Genomic DNA, 19,348 nt, shown 5'->3' on the forward strand with positions numbered 1-19,348 from the left:
TCTCTGCAAGTGGTTGTCCCTTAATGCAACCATAAAGTATAAAGTAGGACTTTATACTTGAGGCATGTAGTTTCTAGAGTAGGACCAAAGTCCAATATGCAGCAATCAACACGTATATCGAACTCTTGAAGCACACCTGAATAACCAGCTTAATATTATCCATTTATTTGGCTTTGAAAAGGTAGCTGGATGGGTTCACCAACCTATGAGCATGGGCCCTGAGCAGTCTCAATTCATTCTAATGGAGTTCTGCTCTTCTTTAAGAACAAGCTAAACTGGACTGGGGTTTAGTTGTTAATTATTTGGGGACAAAAGAAGTGGTCGTTTAATTTAGATAATGTAATAGTTGAAGGTACACCAGCTTTCCTTTTGAGGCTCCAATTCCTTGCATGTGCAAGGGCTCTGCCTAGTCACAAGGACTTTCCAAAAGGGATATGCAGGCAGAGTCATCTTAGACGAAAATGAATGGGAAGCCCAAGTTCTAGATTTGGCAAATTAAACTGACAAGACCAGACGGCCCCCATTGAGCCAGGGGGTGGGGGTGGGAGGAGAGCAGATCCATGTTGTTAGCCTTTTGGAATGCAAAAAAATATATATTTTCAGTATTATTGTCAGTGGCCACAGTGTCCCTCCTGACTAAGGTGACGTGGCATATGGGTTTGGGCTAGGTTGGTACAAAACCTGGTGTTGGTTCTGCTGTATACTGGAAGGAATTTCTTGCTTGGTGCTGGTGTCTGAATTTTTCTTTTAATTTTTTTCTATCTCACTTACTGCTCTTCCTTTGGAGAAGAAGGGGTACACACGGAGGAACTGGACAGTGAACTAGGTAAATCATCCATCTCTCATTTTTGCACCGTTGGTTGGACTGCACCGTTAACTGCTTTAACATCCTTTTCTTTGTATCACTTTTTTCTTCTTTTAATTTCAAGCAAGATCTAACATAGTCGTATCCAAAGGTGTTTTCTTTTCTTTCTTTGTTTGCTTGTTTTTGCTTAAGCATGTCATTTTCAAGCAGGGTTGTTGCTGTCCAGTAGATTTGTGGAGCCGTCAACCCTTTTTCCCCTACATGACTCAAGTCATTGGACAAGCAGAATGACTTCAGCTCACATAATGTAAACTTCTCTGCCCTCTTCTGTTTCTGCAAGCCCCCTCGCTCTGCCCCAGATCTGCTCTGTATTGTTGGGGAAAACCCTGGAGCAGTTGGGGTTGTGTATGTACAAGGAGACGGAAGCACCAGTGCAGAAACGGGAGTCATTCCACTCACTTAATGACTTGGTTGGCTACAACTCACTGTTTGAAAGTGTTTCTGTGCTACAGGACATGTGTATATACTTCTCATTAATGCTAACCACTATTGCTTTTATATTCAGTTCGCATTTGAAGTTGGGTACTTGATTAACAGTAGTCTGGAATGCCACCATAATAGTGTAGGGTCCAGTGCTTGCATACAGATTGCTTTCTGCCATGACTCAAGTTTGTATCATGTCCTCTCTTGAACCCACCTTTTTGGGGGGGGGGGTATCTGTGGTTCCACATGGCCTAAACCGCACCTGAAACTGCCAGAATTCTGTATATTTCATCAAGCTTGCTCTTAGCATTGGGAATTAAGAATCCAGAACCGATTCCAGAAATTAGGCAGAATCTGGATTACAAGCCTGGTTCTATTTTCAGAGCATGGCCATTTCTCACCCTGACGAGCTAGACTAGATCTGCAGCTGGCATGGTTATGATGCCATCATCGAATCTCCAAAACCATCAGGCAATTATATCTTATTGCTTCGCCCCCCACCCACTATTAGACACTTGATTGCGTTTGGATGTAATGATGGCTACAAACCATAGTTAGGGAGGTTTGTTTGTGAATGAGTTGTGTGCTTGTGTGCACTTCCCAAGCGGGCTCCGCTTTGTTCTCTGAGTCGGGAAAACAAACCATGGTGTGGCTGAGTAGCACCTGCAGCTGAACCAGTGCTTGCAGTTTGTTTAAGATGGCCTGTGATTTGCTTCCCAACTCAAGGAAGGGAGGAGCAGAGAGTTGAGTGCAGCATCACACACCTCCTTCACAGACTTGATTTGCCTAACTATGGAGCTGGCCAGCGGTTTGTCCAAACAGCTCTCCCTGAAGTCCCTTTGTTGTACACTGCATCCATTTACTGCACAACAGTTAGTCCTTCACTGATACAGCAGCCACAAGTGTAGCCTTTCTTTAAAGCGTATTAGGAAACATGATTGTCCTACAATATGTTATCACCCTTTCAAAATGTAGCTCAGCAGCTGCAGTGTATGAAATGTGCAGTTCCTTAGTATTCAGACACATGCATGCATGTGTGTGTGTGTGTGTGTGTTTACTAAGGATAAAATGCATCCAGTCCCACTTAGAGAATGAACTTTTACAGAATCCGAGGAGGAAGCTGATCCCTTAAGACTGACAGCGATGGTAGCTTACTCTAACAAAATGTTAACAAGGCAAATATAAATAGAGCAAAATAGTGATACACTTAGGACAGGTACCCGAAAAAAGGAGCTGCCTCTGGCACTTGGGTTATAGGATGGTACTCAACAAACTTCTTTTTTCCCCCTCAGAGTAGAAGCATTCAAATCAATAAACGTGTATACTCAATAAACAGATGTACTCAGAGTAAAACAGAAGTTGATTTCCACCGAACATGTTTTAGAGATTTGGGATACAATGCAACGTTGCGCTTTTACAAATGTTCCATCTGCACAAACCTATCTGCATATCAAGCATATCTGCTTGCCAGATGGCGCAATCCCCCTTATGTTCTGAGGGGTTCTCCCACCCCACCCAGTTTCAGGAGGAGCAGAGGAGGGGAAAACCCCCTTGCGCAAGTGGAAAAACCCTTGCACAGATCTTCTACTGACAGGGTTTGTCAGGCGCACCCCACCCTTTTGACTTGTTCATCTCCCACTTGTGGGTGTTCTGTTTGCTTTTGATATTCATTGGGCCTTCTACTTCATGAACAATTCTTCTTCCATACGCTGAGCAGCAGGCCTGCTTTGCAGCATGCGCCCTGGTGTTCGAAGCACTCTATGAAAGGTGAAAGAGACGGTTCACGTTTCCAAACGCTCTAGGACAAATGTTGGAGAGCTGCAGCTGGTCCGTGGCTCTCTGGCAGCTCAGCTGTGCGCCCCTGACTATTTGGAGCTTGTACTACTTTATCATTCACTCATTTGTTATATTCCTAAATATACATCCCAAAGGGATCTCATGGTGCTGTGAAGCAAGTAGTAAATACTGTAACACGGCATATATATTAAAACATGGGTAGGCAAATTAAGGCCCGGGGGCCAGATCCGGCCCAGTCGCCTTCTAAATCCAGCCCACAGACGGTCTGGGAATCAGCGTATTTTTACATGAGTGGAATGTGTGCTTTTATTTAAAATGCATCTCTGGCTTATTTGTGGGGCATAGGAATTCGTTCATTCCCCCCCCCTCCAAAAAAAATATAGTCCAGCCCCCCACAAGGTCTGAGGGACGGTGGACCAGCCCACGGCTGAAAAAGTTTGCTGACCCCCGCCTTAATGGTTAGAAGTCATGGTGAACAAAGCAAGGCTCAGCTCACCCCTTCCCACATGCTTGACCAACTTTTTTTTAAAAATGGCAGTGTTTACAGCTGCAAAAAACAAAACCACTGATACACACATGGCCAGTCTGCTTGTCACACATGTTACTAATTAGCCATACGTTTCTCCAGGGTGAGGACAACCAAGAATGCCAATGTCACTACCTTCTGTGTGTTTGCGCATGGGCAGAAAGAAGTAAAGTAACATATCAGTCAGTCAATCTCAGTTGGTTAGAATGTGGTGCTGATAACGCCAAGGTTGCAGGTTTGAGCTAGTCCAGGAGGTGGTGTTCAGATGATCCTCAGGGACCCTTCCAACTATGTTTCTGTGATTCTGCGAATCGTTTTGTTTGTATGCCACTTTTCCAAAACCAAAACCACGCTCAGGGCGGCTTACCACATCCGAAAATTGCATAACTACAAACAGAAAAGTAGCCATAAACAAAACATCAAAATGTACACAACAAAATTGATCCATTTCCACATAAATCATAATAAGATGCAAAATAAAGATACAAAAAATAATCAGCAGCAACCCCACCAATAAAACCCCTGAAACAATACTCCAGCCGACGTATGAGAAGTTTATTCTCCAATCGGCTTTGCAATTTCCCCAATGTTGCGTGTGCGTCGTTTTTTCCCCTAAGTGCGAATTTCCAGAGAAACTGCATGCAAATCTGTGCACACCTGTTAAAATGCAACTCATTTAAGACAGAAAGAAAACAAACAAAAGAAACAAAAAAAAAGCTTCTTTTTTTGGTAATGTTTTAAGTGGCAACCTTTCACCTTGGTGGTGGATTATCAACAACATTGCTTACAGTTTCAATATTGATGTTTGTTTTTGGAATTTAGCACTTGTTTGTCAAAATGCTTCAGATCAAAAAGGCAAAGAAAAGGCAGGAACAAATCTCTCCAAGGTGAATTTTAATAACACTTTATTTGGTACATTTAAAAAAAAAATGGGACAGGTAACAAACATGGAGACCCAGAGCTGATTTCTCTCTTCGGTGACATTCCAGCAAGCTTCAACTTCCATATTTTGGAAGTACTCTGGACACCTAGACATTGATTTTTAAAAAGGTATAATATCTTTGGAAGCATTTTTAAAGCCCAGATTTTAAGCTCATATGTGACTCTAACAAAGAAAAAAACCCCAATATTTTGTTTGGTTTTCTTTGGTGAAGGATTACAGAGGAAAATTTGGGTCTTCTGTTTTTTTTTTCTCCCCAAAAACGTTTAAATAATTTTTCACAAAATTATAAACAAACAAACAAACAAACATAAATCATAACCTTATTAAAATTACACTTATTAACATTGTTAAGTGACTTCCTCGCTTCCCCTTGATTGGGTTTCAATGTACCGTATTTTTTGCTCTATAAGATTCACTTTTTCCCTCCTAAAAAGTAAGGGGAAATGTGTGTGCGTCTTATGGAGCGAATGCAGGCTGCACAGCTATCCCAGAAGCCAGAACAGCAAGAGGGATTGCTGCTTTCACTGCGCAGCAATCCCTCTTGCTTTTCTGGCTTCTGAGATTCAGAATATTTTTTTTTCTTGTTTTCCTCTTCCAAAAACTAGGTGCGTCTTGTGGTCTAAATATGGTATATCCATTTAACGGTTTTCCAAATCAGAGATTTGCAAAATTTGGGTCTTCTGCGTGGCAATTTTATTGCCTTCTAATGCTGTACCCAGAAAGCCCTTGTTTCTGGTCTGCAGAAAAGACCAGTTTATCTTTTTTGCCAAGTGTTTCCTTTCTTGCACATGCGCCTCCAAACCACTCCTCCTCTACCCCCAATCAGCACAGGCTTGCATTTCCTTTTTTTATATCTCAAGGAATCCAAAGATGCTTCAGAAGGATAGCATTAAAAGGGGGGGGGGAGATGTGTGGGGGGGAAGTTGGAGGGAAACCTGCCTTTTATTTGCAAACAAGGAACATGTGGAGCAGAACTCATTAAATAATTTCTCTTGATTTTCAGCCAGTTTCTGCATTGCAAACATACATTTTGAGTAATTAGCCCATGTGTGTTTATAAGGGTTTCATTGCTGTTCAGTCTGGAGCTATTTGTGTCCTTATGGCATTGTAGCTGGAGCCTGTTGATAGCACACTGGAAAACTGTTTCATGTTGCGCAGGCTACAAAATAGGGTTTGGGTGTTTTTTCTTTCCTTTTCAAGGCTGCAATCCTATATGTGCTTCCTGGGAACAAGTCTTATGGGGACGTCCTTCTAAGTAGACATGCATATGATTGTGCTGTTAACCAATGCTCGTTTCACAAACATTGCTTCTTGCTGTGGTCTTAGAATAACTCTCACTTTGGTTATTTTTTACCATTATAGGTAAGCTCAGTGAAACGGTCTGATTTTTAAAAAGACACTAATATGCTGAGCATAGAGTGTCTTCTTACTCTCTCTTTCTTTCTTTGAATTCACCCTATGAGTTTAGGAAGAGCCCATGGTTAAAACCCTATTCGGAGTGTGCTATGTCAGAATTCAGGTGGGGTGTGTGTGTGTTTTAATATTCCCTGCTGAGGATGAGAAAAAGGATGTTGGACTAGATCAGCGCTTCCGAAACTTGGGTCTCCAGCTGTTTTTGGACTACAGCTCCCATGATCCCTAGCTAGCAGGACCAGTGGTCAGGGATGATGGGAATTGTAGTTGGAAAAACAGCTAGAGACCCAAGTTTCAGAAAGACTGGACTAGATGGATGTTTGGCTTGCTCCAGCAAGGTAATTCTTGTTTTGTATTCACGTCAAAAACTCCCTGCCTGTGAAAGCTTGGCTTATTGAGGAGTGTAGCTCTGATCCAAGACGGTGCCTTCCTGATGTTATTGGACTGCAACTCTCATAACCCTTGCTTGCTTAGGGCTGATGGCAGCCAAAGTCCTGCAACATGTGGATGGCACCACATTGCCTAACTTTTAAGAACCTAACATGTTGGGGATGGTTTTAATAAATGTTATATATGTATGTAGCTTTGATTTTTTTTTCAGTGTTTAATTGTATTTTAAGTGGTTCTTACTTTTGTCTGTAAGCTTCCTTGAGTCCCATCGGGGAGAAATGCGGGGTATAAATAAATATATTACAGTAAAAATATGAGCCCGCAGGATCAGGTCAGTAGCTCAGCATCCTGTTTTCACAGTGGCCAACCAGATACCCTTGGGAAGCCTGAAAGTTGACCATGAGCATTGCGTACACCTAGGAGTCCCAGCAAGTCTGAACCACCTTTTGCTGTACACAATGGGTCCGGTCCCCCCCAATATGGGAAGTGTTCAGTCAAGTAACCCTCCCCACCCCTACCTTCTCAAGTGGAGTATCAGGAGCTTTATTCAAAATGAAACTTCTCTTAGTCCTGGCTTGTGATGTTCACATAAACTGGGGAAAGCAAAAGTGATTCATTGGAAAAGGTTTCCTGTGAGCAGAAAGAATTGCTCTTATCATTCAGACTACACAGCCCACACAATTGCCCTCATCTGTATTGTGTCCACAGAGGACAAATGATGGATTCATGTCTTCTGAGGTTGTTCATGGCTGCCTTTCGAAAAGGATGGCACATCCCATCCTCCTTAAAGCTACTAGGCACTGTACCTAAGTTAAGCTTTTTTTCCTTCATTTTTTTAAAAAGGCAGCAATTTGCTTCTGATAAGTAGAGCTTCTTCAGAGCAAATCTTGTGTTTTGGTGCCTGTGGCCCTTTTGACGCGCCATTCTCTCTTATCGAGAGCAGGAGAAAACAAAACAGACAAGTTAAAAAAGCAAACTCCGATGTACGCTCAAATGGTTTTTCTTCATTGACTAATTATGCTTATAGAAGTATTTACGCCTCCAGCTTTGCAAACCTGCAGGCGTGGAGCTCTTAGCTTTTCCTGAGCAATCTTCCTTTTGCTGCATTCCCCACCCCCCACCCCGCAGTTGTAAAACTGAAAATTACTTTAAGGTGCAATTAAGGGATAATGATTTTGTGACAGGTTTTGTAACATGATAAAATGACTGCACGTGCACAGAGATTTATGCTGTCAGCACCGGGATTCTGATCCCTTTCAGTTGTGATAGAAATGTGAAGTGCTTAGATAGAGCTGAGAGACAATTGCTGCAAGTTGGGCCACATTAGCAGTTTGCTAGGTGCTGCGGGAGGACCTGCCTTTTTGGGGGTGCTCACATGGACATCAGCTGGGCATATTGACAGACACCAGATCATGTGACGTTGCTGGGAATGTTGCCCCTATTTTGCAATATAATTGTATTACTCCCTATTGTAAAGAATTTCAAAAATCTCGCTCTGCAGACATAGCTAATGAATATGAGCCTGTTGTCATTTGATCCTTGTTTCAGGGCCCTGTTACCTTCAGGGCTCCGTAAGCCTTTTTGCCATTAAATGTCCATCCAAATGCATTTCGACAGCCATAACAAAAACTTCTGACACCGAACAAAGTGCTGCACGAAAGCTCCCAGGAGATTGACCTTGGGGTTGCATCCAGCAAAGTTATTCCTATTAGTGGCAGGGCTCCCCACTTGCACAAAATGACATATTCAGCCCACATGCCTCCTGTGCATTTGGGCAGAGAGATCACCAGGAGAAGAAAACGAGAAGTTCTGTTGCACAGGTGGGGAGTCCTTTGCACTAAAGGAATGACATATTTGGATCTTGGTTCATTTTACTGCAACAGATTACCGTATTTTTTGCTCTATAAGACGCACCAGACCACAAGATGCACCTAGTTTTTGGAGGAGGAAAACAAGAAAAAAAATATTCTGAATCCCAGAAGCCAGAATAGCAAGAGGGATCACTGCACAGTGAAAGCAGCAATCCCTCTTGCTGTTCTGGCTTCTGGGATAGCTACACAGCCTGCATTCGCTCCATAGGACACACACACATTTCCCCTTACTTTTTAGGAGGGAAAAAGTGAGTCTTATAGAGCAAAAAATACGGTACCTTTTTGGGGAAAAGAGACTGTGTGTGCCTCACCCTTTAAGCTGCACAATGTGTCCTGAGAAGCCATTTCCATGAACGTGTTGTCCAGTGAGTGAATAGATTGTTTTAAAAAGCGTATTCTTAAAAGTTGCATGCTCTAGGATTGCAGCAAGCGTTATGTGAAAACGTAGTTGGGGGCAGCGGGGAGGATAAATCTGCAAGTGAAAGTAAAATGCTTTAAATAAGTAATATCCATTTGTTTCCAGAACTACCTACTGGTTGGGAAAAGATTGAAGATCCTGTATATGGTGTCTACTATGTAGAGTAAGTAACTTTGTCGCCGTAATGATTTTTATGTGACCCTTAACACGCTGCAGATAGCAGCATCCAACCACTGTGTGGAAATCGACTTGAGCTGGGCATTTGTCATTGGAAATTTAGCCACCTTGACTGATTTATCATTAACAGGCTGTGGTGCTATGTGCCAGTATGTAGCTAGCAGCATAAAACTGCAAATACTTGGCTCTTTCTGTAGTATGGATGCTTGAAAAGGGAAAGAGAGAGAGGAGGGTACCTCATGCATTGCTCTTGGGCACCCCCTAGTGATAATTAAGGGAGAAAACACAAATTCAGCCTGAGAGACGGGAAACTCCATTTCCTGTATGCTTTGGAATGATATACTAGCAGTATTAAGCTGTTTAATGAAAATGAGGATTGAAAAGAGTTGCTGTGAAATGAAGACAATACAGACCTCAGTTTTAAGTCCTGGGTTCCTAAGTAAATGCCAGTTCAGAAACATCGCCTGCATCTGAAAAGCAGGGGCACAGGATTCGCGGATTCACTATCTGAATATGGCAGCAAAGTGGCATTCTTAAAGACAGGAATCTTCTTAGATTAACTGAACTGGGTCACAGTTTTTGGCTTTAATTCCTGGTTTTGCTAGCGTTGCAGTGTAGCCAAAATGACTACTGTGACTTTATTCCAAATGTGTGGAAACAAACATTACCCAGAAGGAATCCTGCAGTGAGCAGTTGCTTAAAGGGGGGCAGCATTTTTATAAGGACGACTTCCTTCTCTCCCCCACCCCCCCAATTCTGCCTTGCTCTTGATTTACACGGCAGCTCTCTCCCTTAAGAAATTGAGATTCCATTTTAGTTTCATTGCTAACCCCCACAAGAATGCATATTTAATTATATGTACGAATGAATAGATGAGCTCCCTGGTATCTCTCAGCTCACAGTGTTTTCTTTAGTTGGAAGAGTTAACCTTTCATGGTGTATGTTTGTTGTTTTAACTCATGGCCTCTGAGCCTTGGACTCCAACGTTAGCAAACCGTATAATTAAAACATGACATTTATTTCGCTGGAGACATCAAGGGGAAATATTTATCTTTTCTCTTTCTTTTTCCTTTTCCTTTTTTTTGTGCTTTTTGCTATTAAACACCATACTAAGAAATCTCTCCGGTATCTTCCAACCCACTGTGTGTGTGTGTGTGTGTGTGTGAGAGAGAGAGAGAGAGAGAGAGAGAGAGAGAGAGAGAATGCATGGTGCACAAATAATCCATTTATATTAAGTCCTCTGCTTCAGTGAAAAATTGGCTGGCAACATGAGAAAGCAGCATAAGAGAAACAATGGTTTGGAATCTAAAGAGCTGGTCTGTAGCATTGGACACATGTGCTTGGGCCTCTTAGTTCTTCCCTTTCCCCAACAGTCCTGTGTGCCTGAACCCCTAAAAATGGCATTTCCCCTCCCTAAAAAAAAGGGGTAGATCACTGTCAGATTTTAATGCTGAAAGTAGATTGCAGTCCCTCAGGAGTTGGCCACCCCTGCTCTAGGCGATGATCACAGCATGCAGGGAAGAATGTATGGGAGAAGGCAGACATTAAGTTACCCTAGTTTCAAGTCCTCTGGTACTTAAAATGTTAACACCAGCTCCTTGAACAGATAGAAAGTGGTAGTCATGCTGGCCACATGACCCGGAAGCTGTCTGCGGACAAACGCCGATTCCCTCGGCCTATAGAGCGAGATGAGCGTGCAACCCCAGAGTCGTCTGCGACTGGACAAATCAATGCAAATCTTAGAAAACTGGCATGGTAGAAGCAAAATGTCTAGCATCTGTCGGCATCCTGTTTTCAACCTTTGGTAGCCGTTTTTAAACATTTTTCGGTGGCAACCCCCACACAGCGCGTGTTACAGTGGTCGCATCGTCTGAAGGCCATTGGAGGTATGTCTGACTTTGTCAGGGTGGACTGGTTGACAAATCAGTTGAAGCTGGAATAAGGAGCCTTTTGCAACTGATGCCACCGACACATTTAACAGCGCTGGCTGAAGGAGCACACCCAAGCTACAAACCTGAACTTTCTGGTGGACTGTAACCACACTCAGAACATTCTCCACCTGCTTTAAACTGCCAGCAGTTCTGTTTTGTGACTGCATTATGCTTCAGCCTGTTCCACCCCATCCAGGCTTTGATGGCTACCAATGAGCAGCAACTTTGCAATGAGAGAGAGAGAGAGTTGGGTGCCATCAGCATACTGATGGCTCTGCAGCCCAAATACCTAGATACCTTCCCCCAGCAGCTTCATTTAGAGGTTTAACAGCATTGTGCCAGCAAGACGGAGCCTTGCAGAACCCCATTAGCCACTGGCCAAGAGAAGAGCAACAATCTACCAGATCCACTCCTTTGGGCCTGTCTCTCAGGAATGTGACTTCAGCACTGAACCCCTAACTTACACTCAGAAGGATGCCCATGGTCGATGGTACCAAAAAAACACTGGGAGAACCAACAGAGTCACACTTCCACGGTAGATCATAGAGCATCCATATCAGATTCCATACCAAAAGACCAACAGGCTGAAATCTATATATGATAAACCCACAACTTGTGCTTGCTTTACTTAACACAATCACAACTTTATGCTGGTGGTGGTGGTGGGAGGACAAATAAATGAATACAGAGTGAGAGAAGCCCACTCTCCATTTATTTTATTTCATTTTCCCACACACCCAGTGGCTTTTCCTCACTAGGCTTTGGGAAGGCAGCACGAGGGCTCCCGACAGCGTTCCAGAGCCTGTGTGCATCCTTCCCAAAGCCCCGTGCTTTGATTACTGGAATCTGGGAAAGTCACGGGTCTCAACATGACTTTCCCACAACCTTCCCTGACCCCAGTAAGCACCCCTCAACCTTGCAGATGATGGGGCAGTTCCAGGGGTTCCTGACTTTGCACAGTTGTGCCTTTTTCACACAAACCCCCACAACAGAGCCCTTGTGTAAGCGGCAGGCCCGCTGTCGTTCATTTCACCAGAAAACTCCTGGAGCTAGAAAGGTAGGATTCACACAATTCTGCTTTTCACACCGTAATTTCACTTCTCCCCCGACAGCCTGATCATTTGATGCTTCACTATATTGCTGTTGTTCTGGGATAGCTTTTTTCAACACACGTTATTTAGATAGGGAAAATACATTGCATAATGAGACTATCAAATTTGATTAATAGTACGAATGCATGTTCAGGATAATCCAATTCCAAGCCTGTCTATTGCCATTTCCTCCTTTGAATCCACAGTTGGGGTTTTTCTCCTTATCCGGCCATTCCTACCCGCAAGTAGGATCAACATACAGTGGTACCTCTGGATGCGAATGTGATCCATTCCGGAGCCCCGTTTGCATCCAGAAGTGAACGCAACCCACGTCTATGCATGCACAGGTCGCGATTCGCTGCTTCTGCGCATGCGTGTGATGTCATTTTGACCGTCTGCGCATGCGCAAGCGGCGAAACCCGGAAGTAACATGCTCCATTACTTCCCGAAAATACTTATCCCAAAGCTACTTCAACCCGAGGTATGACTGTATTTGTAAGAGTTGTATGGATGATGACGATAGCAATAGGTCTGATAAGGTCATACTGATACTTTTTCACTTTTGCCTTAGTCTTTTTTTCTAAAAAATGACCAAATATAGCCACCAGGCCTATTGCTCCTAACTGCTACCCATGAACCCGAGAACCTCCATGCTAGTGGCAGTTTAAGCACACGGAGAGAATACTCATTTTGTGTATGCATTCATACCCCGCCATGATGTACGTACATCCACGTGTACCATTGTATCTCATTTTCCTAGTATTTCAACCCATTATAAACACTTCAGCTGACTTTTCTGGCCTTTTCCTGCCTGTTCCAAGGCCTTCGTCCTCGTCAGAGACGGCATTTGTAACCTATTTTGAGGAAGTGCCGAGTGCAGTTAAGAACTAAGACAAAACTTTTATCACCATTCACTCAGTGTTTTGCATTTGTGAGATTTGGATTATCTTCAGCTGGAAGGCTTCCACCTTTGTCGTCTAAGATCCATTTTCAGTATAGGATGGTAAGGCATTATTTCTCACACTGAGGTTTTGGAGAGGGGCCTAAACATTGTTTGCATGTGTGTTTGTGTGTGTGTGGTAGTGTTGTAAACAAAAGTTGCCCTTTTCCCTTATGGGGTATCCAAGAGCCCATATAGAGTCCTTACATAGGTTCCTTATTGGTAGGAGAGAATAACAGAGGCCAACCAGAGAATATTGAGAAGCAAAGCAGCTAGTAAGCTTGATTTTTATTGATCTGTTGCAACAGGGTGCTCCCCTCACCCGCAGGAGAGAAGAGGGACCCAGAAAAATGGCATGCAAGGCCTTATAAAGACTTTTGAAATTTCCACCCTGTAGATCAAGACCACCCCCAGAAACATCATACCTACATCACAAAAAAGGCGGTCTAAACAGAAATTTGAATGTTGTTTTTCTCCTGTCCTTGTTTATCTTCTGTCTGGCAGGTTACTTGATTAGATACCCTGGGGAGCCTGGCCAGTCTTTTGTAATGATAAATACTTAGTTCCTGGACCATGTCACAGGCTCACACCCTATTCAAACACAGACATACCCTTAAGACAGGATTTGTGAAGGAAAAGACAATGGGGAGGCTTTTTCCACTTTGACCTTGCAGAGAAAACATTTGCTCAGTTTAGGAATCAAAATGGCTTCAGGTCGGTCTTTCTGTGCTGATTTATGTACGTGCGGTTATGAACATTACCATATATCTAAGACCTCAAAGTTCCTATCACGGTAGGGAAGCAGACTTTTCAGTTAGTCAGCTTTGTTGTCAGCTTCTCATATACCAGGGATGGGGAGCCTTTTCCAGCTTGAGGAACACTTTGCCTTTTGGGGAACCCCCAGGGGTGGGCAGGGCCTGAGGCAAAAGGGGTTGGAGCAACAGGTGCATGTAGTTGGCTGCACCCCAGCCATGCAAATACCAGCAGTTTAACACCCATACATGTCTCCACATGCAGAAAACAAGAGGCATCGCCATAGTTCAAGGACACCTTCTAGCCAAGAGAAACCGCTTAGAGAGGACATGGAGCAGGACCGATGAGCAGTGTGGCCTGAAGCGGGGGATGGATATGTGGCCTGGGGGTCTGCATTTGTTCCCCAGACCTGAGCCTTGCAACCCCTTCCATCTACCCCTTCCAGCAACCCAGCTCCAAAGCATGCATAATAGCAATATGGGGGCTTGCTAGACTTAGATGAGTGAGGTCTGCCCCAGGAGGCACTATCTGCATTTGAGCAAGATTACATCCTCTGAAGGAGTACTTCATACTTCACAAGGCTAGCGCTTTGCAAGACCAGGAACAACATCATCCTTCACACTGACACCAGCTCATCTGTTCATAATATGCAAGCGCATCTGCTGGTCCAAAACTGGACTTGCGTCTCCCATGAGAAGCTTCAAAAGAGCCAACAATGGCTGTATTACTCATCTGGTGCAGCTCCCAGGGGAGGTTTGTTTTTTAGCTGGAGGAAGAGAGTGGACTTTCTCCTTCCAGTTCCATCCATCTGTGTGCCAGTAGGGAAACCCCTTCTGCTCATTCTTCCTACTTGCTCTGCATGGCCCCACTTGGGAAATGGGAGAGAATGACAAAGAGAGTTATGAATAACCTCACGTGCCCTCGCCCACCAAGGTCTGGGTCACAGCACTGGAGTCCCACAGAGGCTTGAGAAGGGGCTGCTGGCTTGCAGTGACACGGAGACTCTCATAACCGTTCTTCATAACCGAGAGGAACCTGGGTTGCTTTTATTTCCTTCGCATTTATTGCACTCATTAAATTAATGTTGCTCTGTCAAATGCAGCCCCTCTTCCTAATAGCCTTTTTTTACGTTGCGAGCTTCTATTACGAGCCAAGCCAAAAGAAATCTGAGCTGGACCCTGTGAGTGCAATGCTGTTGTTTGATAATAGTTTTTGTTTATATATTCTATAACTGCTACAAGGACTGGAGTCCAGATGGACATGAGGGTAAACTTTGCATTGGGCTCAAGGTTTGTATTCAAAGAATTAATGTGAATAATGCACAGGCACAAACAGGGGAGCAATAGGGGAGGCCCGTCTTTCAGCAATCAGCTTATAAGGAAACCTGCACTGCTCTTATACTTGGCTCAAAAGCTGCCAGGGTGCCCTTGATGAGGTGCTGGCAGCCTTGTCTCCTCCCTGCCACGGTGCCCCACAGCCTTGGCAAGTGTAGTGATACGGGTGCTGCTCCAGCCATTCACACAGCACCTTAAACCTGTTCCATCATGGTGCTTCAAAAAGTCTAGGGCCTGATCCTGCCCACCACTGCACCATCATAGCAGATCAGGCTCTAAGATTGCATCCGATTGCATCTAGCCAATCCCCAGGTGTTCGTACTGTCCCATTGTTTTCAATGGAGCTGTGCCAAAGGCAGACAGACACTGTTTCTTTTTCATTGGGTCAGCCAGGCACAGCCATGTGGTTATTCAGGCAGTGCCAGTCGGACTCTAGCTCAGGTTCGTTGAAAACAATGGAGCACCCCAGGGAAAATGAACATGCTCAAAAGAACTCTTGCCTTTGGAATCACGAAGCTGTGTTTTGTTTTTGTTTTGTTTTTTTAAAAAGTAACCTATAAGCGAGATCTCCAAGTGGCTGTATCAAGACTACTAATGGCTTAAAGTTATTGGCTTAACTTTTTGATAACAGAGTTGCTTTGTCCTTCTAACCTTTTCACAGGTGTTTTTAATTTTCGGCCATCCATCCTTTATTTATGTGGCAGACTTTGGAGTCCCCATATGCTGATTTTTTTTGGAGATTTCTGCTAGGGTTATTAACTCGCAGCGATAGTGTCCGTGGCTTGTTTGTGGTCTTTCCGCTAAGCCTCTCTGCAGTCTGCTTTTGCAAAGTTTATTCCGGAGCATTTATAAGTAGCTTGCATGTACTGTGATGATATAGCATGTTGGTCAGATATCTTAGAGATATCGCTGCCATATTAAACTCTGCTGAACCCAACAATGGCTGCACATCTGAGAATCTGATGACTGTCTTGCATGGACTCTCCTGCCTTAATATCATTGTTCACAGATAAACTGCTACTTTAGAGTATTTGAAAGAATTAGCCATACCTCTTCAAGATGCCATGCCAGATAAGAAGCTGTGAACATTTCCCCACCCCTTTAGAGCAGCTTTCTGACACATAGTCCACAGGTCTTGCATTTGACTTCTCTCCTCCCCCTGCCACGTTTCTGTTAGAGGAGTCTTTGAGCTTGCTTAAGGTTTCTTTTTCTTTTCTGTTTTCGCCAAGTATTCCCTTATTTAACGTTGATCTTTCTTTTTAGCCACATCAACCGGAAAACACAATATGAAAACCCAGTTCTGGAAGCTAAACGGAAGAAACAGCTTGAGCAACAGCAGCAGCAACCACCACAACCACCAGAAGGTTGGCAACTACTCTGCAAAATTGTCAGGGTTGAAATATTTGCTAAACACCACATGTACTTCCTTAAGGTTTTGTATTGTTTAATTATTGAATTCCTGGCTAGGCCCAGCTGCCCTTCCATACAGAGCCAGGCGCAGTTGAAGAGAGATAACAATGCATGGACAGAAATACACCAGAACTGATTAATAATCCTGGCCTGCAAAAACCAGTCCCAATATAACTACATTTGCCTCTATTATGAAATATATGCAGCCTTTGCAGAGTCCCCATACAGAGTCCTGCAGGTTGTGATTTATCTATCAATAGTACTGTTCTGAGAGCATCCACAGGCAGCTTAGCACAAGCCAGTGAAATGGCAGGTTCCCAGAACTGCATACCAGGGGCTGTAACCAACATTTGTCACTCACAGTTTGTTTTGCAGAGGCAAACCATGAGCCTGGGTTTGGACATAATGCTAAGCCAAACCACGGCTAAGCCCCAAACAGCAATAGCTATGATCTTCGCTTTGGGAACCCACACATCTGTTCATTCACGTTGGCGTCGCATTTCTTGCATTAGTGCAAACTGAGCCAGCATATTTAGAGTGTCTTTACTCTATTGGTTTATTGGGTTAGGATGCATAGTAGAATACAGAGTTTATGTGAATAGACGCTGACGGTTCAGATAGCCTTTTTGTTTTAATGCGTAAATGCTTCAAGCAGCTGACCATTATTGCAGCACCCAATGACAAAATTGCAGTCATTAGGAAATAGAACAAGCAGGAAGCTGTCGTTGAAAATGGCTGGCCCTCCCTTCATTGTCTGTGGATGAGAAAGAACTTGTCTAGTTCCTCAAGTTGCTGCTGTGTCTTCACAATAGGCAAACCAGTGAATACTTTCAGGGGGGAAACTGATATGTGCAACTGCTTTAAAGCACAGAGCTGCTCCAGAAGTAATGCAAGTGTGATGCAAGGCATTCTCTCCTGTGTGGATTTCAGTATCCATGACCTAAAGTTCCAAATGCAAAGGATGCTAAACCCATGTGGGTGTTTGCGCAAACCCATCCTCTGTGGACAACTGAGAGGTGGCCAAAGAAAGATCAGTGATTTCAATGAACAGAGTCCTGTGGCACACATCTTGCAGGCAGGAAGCCCAGCTTCAGTCACTGGCATTTCCAGGTGTGTGCCGTTCGTTTTTTACATCGTATCAGGAAGAAACATCTCTGCGAGAGAGCTTGGCGAGCAGCTATCACAGGTAGTAGGATCAGGCTAGATAAAGCAGTGGTTATACGATATACAATATCTTTATTGTCATTGTCCCATGCAGAACAATGAAATTGAAAAACTACATAAAACATTCAAAAACCCCTAAAAACTCTGAAACCCCATTTTAAAATACACTATACTATAGAGGGACGCGGGTGGCGCTGTGGGTAAAACCTCAGCGCCTAGGGCTTTCCGATCGCATGGTCGGCGGTTCGAATCCCCGCGGTGGGGTGAGCTCCCGTCTTTCGGTCCCAGCTCCTGCCCACCTAGCAGTTCGAAAGCACCCCTAAGTGCAAGTAGATAAATAGCTACCGCTTTATAGTGGGAAGGTAAACGGCGTTTCCGTGTGCTGCGCTGGTGCTGGCTCGCCAGAGCAGCTTCGTCACGCTGGCCACGTGACCCAGAAGTGTCTCCGGACAGCGCTGGCCCCCGGCCTCTTAAGTGAGATGGGCGCACAACCCTAGAGTTGGACACGACTGGCCCGTACGGGCAGGGGTACCTTTACCTTTATACTATAGAGAGCCCTTATGCTGCATTTAGAACCAGAATTGCATTTGCGTAGAAACTGTTCCTCAGGCGGCTAGTCCTGGCCTTTATAACCCTATACCTTCTTCCAGAAGGCAGAAGCTGAAAGAGATCATTTCCGGGGTGTGTACTATCCTGCGCTATCTCTGCCGCTTTCTTATGGCACCTGACAGCATAGATTTGATCTAAGGTGGGAAGAGTGCACCCAATTATTCTCTCTGCAGTCTTTACAACCCTGGACAGCATTGTTTTTTCCCTGGCCGTGCAGCTCCCAAACCACACACACACATCATAAGTTAATACACTCTCCACAGTGCAATGGTAAAATGCCATCAACAGGTTTACCTCTGTTTGAGATAGTTTCATAATCTCACATGTTCACAGATGAATTTGAACTATAATCAGCTTAGTTGAACTCAGGCACATCATGAGGAGCTGCAATGGGAAGGAGAAGCTGTCCCCACCTGCCCTGATCTCCAGAAAAATGGCAAAGGCAGCAGACAGCTTGGTTCCAGGCATTGCCTGGTTAATGGGCAAGTTGTATCTAAGCCAAGCAGCACTAAGTGCCTCTCCTTTCCTTACAGTTATTGTTTATTTCATCTGTTTGAACACGTATACCCTTCCCCACCACTCAGGGCATTTTACAACGTTTAAGATTACGATGCCATCAACATAACCAGTATAAAACAGAGCCAAGGAGACTGGATCATTTTTTTTAAAAAAAAAACAAGCATAAAAACATGATCTGCCACATACAACAAAAGCTCACTCTCCTCCATAGATTTGTCTGAGATTCAAAATAAACGAAGGCCCAATAAAAGGCAAGGCAATTTCAGATGGGAGGTTGAACGAGTTGTAACGTGCACTAAAATGCTGTGTGTGTGGCCTTACAGTGTAAGCATGGGCGGTTAACCCCAACTACTGCATCTGTCTGTCCTCTGTGACCACAAATATCCATTCACTAGTCAGGCATTGCTCCTCATTTTCCACACTCCCAACGTGTGGTTAATCTTGCTCTCTTATCGTTGATCACATTAAGGCAAGGATTCCAGATCCCAGATGTTGTTGGACTGCAACTCCCACCATCCCTGACCGTCGGCCATACTGGCTGGGCCTGGCAGATTCCAGCAACATCTGGTTTAGGGCGATGAATCATTCCCCCCCCCCAACTTCTCATGGTTGTGCAGGCTCTGAGAGACATGATGAGTCTTCTGTAGGGTTGCAAAGAAGGTTGACTAGGCACTTGAAGAGCCATCATGGTCGGCCTGTCGAGTCCCTCTTGATTGCTGATTTTCCCCTGGTGTCAACAGAGTGAAAGCCAATACACGTCTGTTTTTTTTTCTC

At 44.1% G+C, this 19,348-nt stretch overlaps 1 protein-coding gene across 29 annotated transcripts in view; it reads left to right on the forward strand.

Annotated features, from left to right (window-relative positions):
* MAGI1 (membrane associated guanylate kinase, WW and PDZ domain containing 1) overlaps nt 1-19,348 on the forward strand; it is a 480,285-nt gene that overhangs the window by 381,463 nt on the left and 79,474 nt on the right. For 13 of the 29 annotated variants that reach the window (XM_053378258.1, XM_053378261.1, XM_053378272.1 and 10 more), the window contains exons 7-10: nt 791-826; nt 8,752-8,809; nt 14,780-14,827; nt 16,136-16,236. In XM_053378258.1, coding sequence (XP_053234233.1) covers nt 791-826; nt 8,752-8,809; nt 14,780-14,827; nt 16,136-16,236 — 243 coding nt within the window. The remainder of the gene's footprint in view (nt 1-790; nt 827-8,751; nt 8,810-14,779; nt 14,828-16,135; nt 16,237-19,348) is intronic. The other 16 variants (XM_053378268.1, XM_053378283.1, XM_053378285.1 and 13 more) reach the window with 3 other exon arrangements.

Source organism: Podarcis raffonei, chromosome 2 (genome assembly GCF_027172205.1).
Source record: "Podarcis raffonei isolate rPodRaf1 chromosome 2, rPodRaf1.pri, whole genome shotgun sequence".
In the NCBI taxonomy this organism is placed as follows: domain Eukaryota; kingdom Metazoa; phylum Chordata; class Lepidosauria; order Squamata; family Lacertidae; genus Podarcis; species Podarcis raffonei.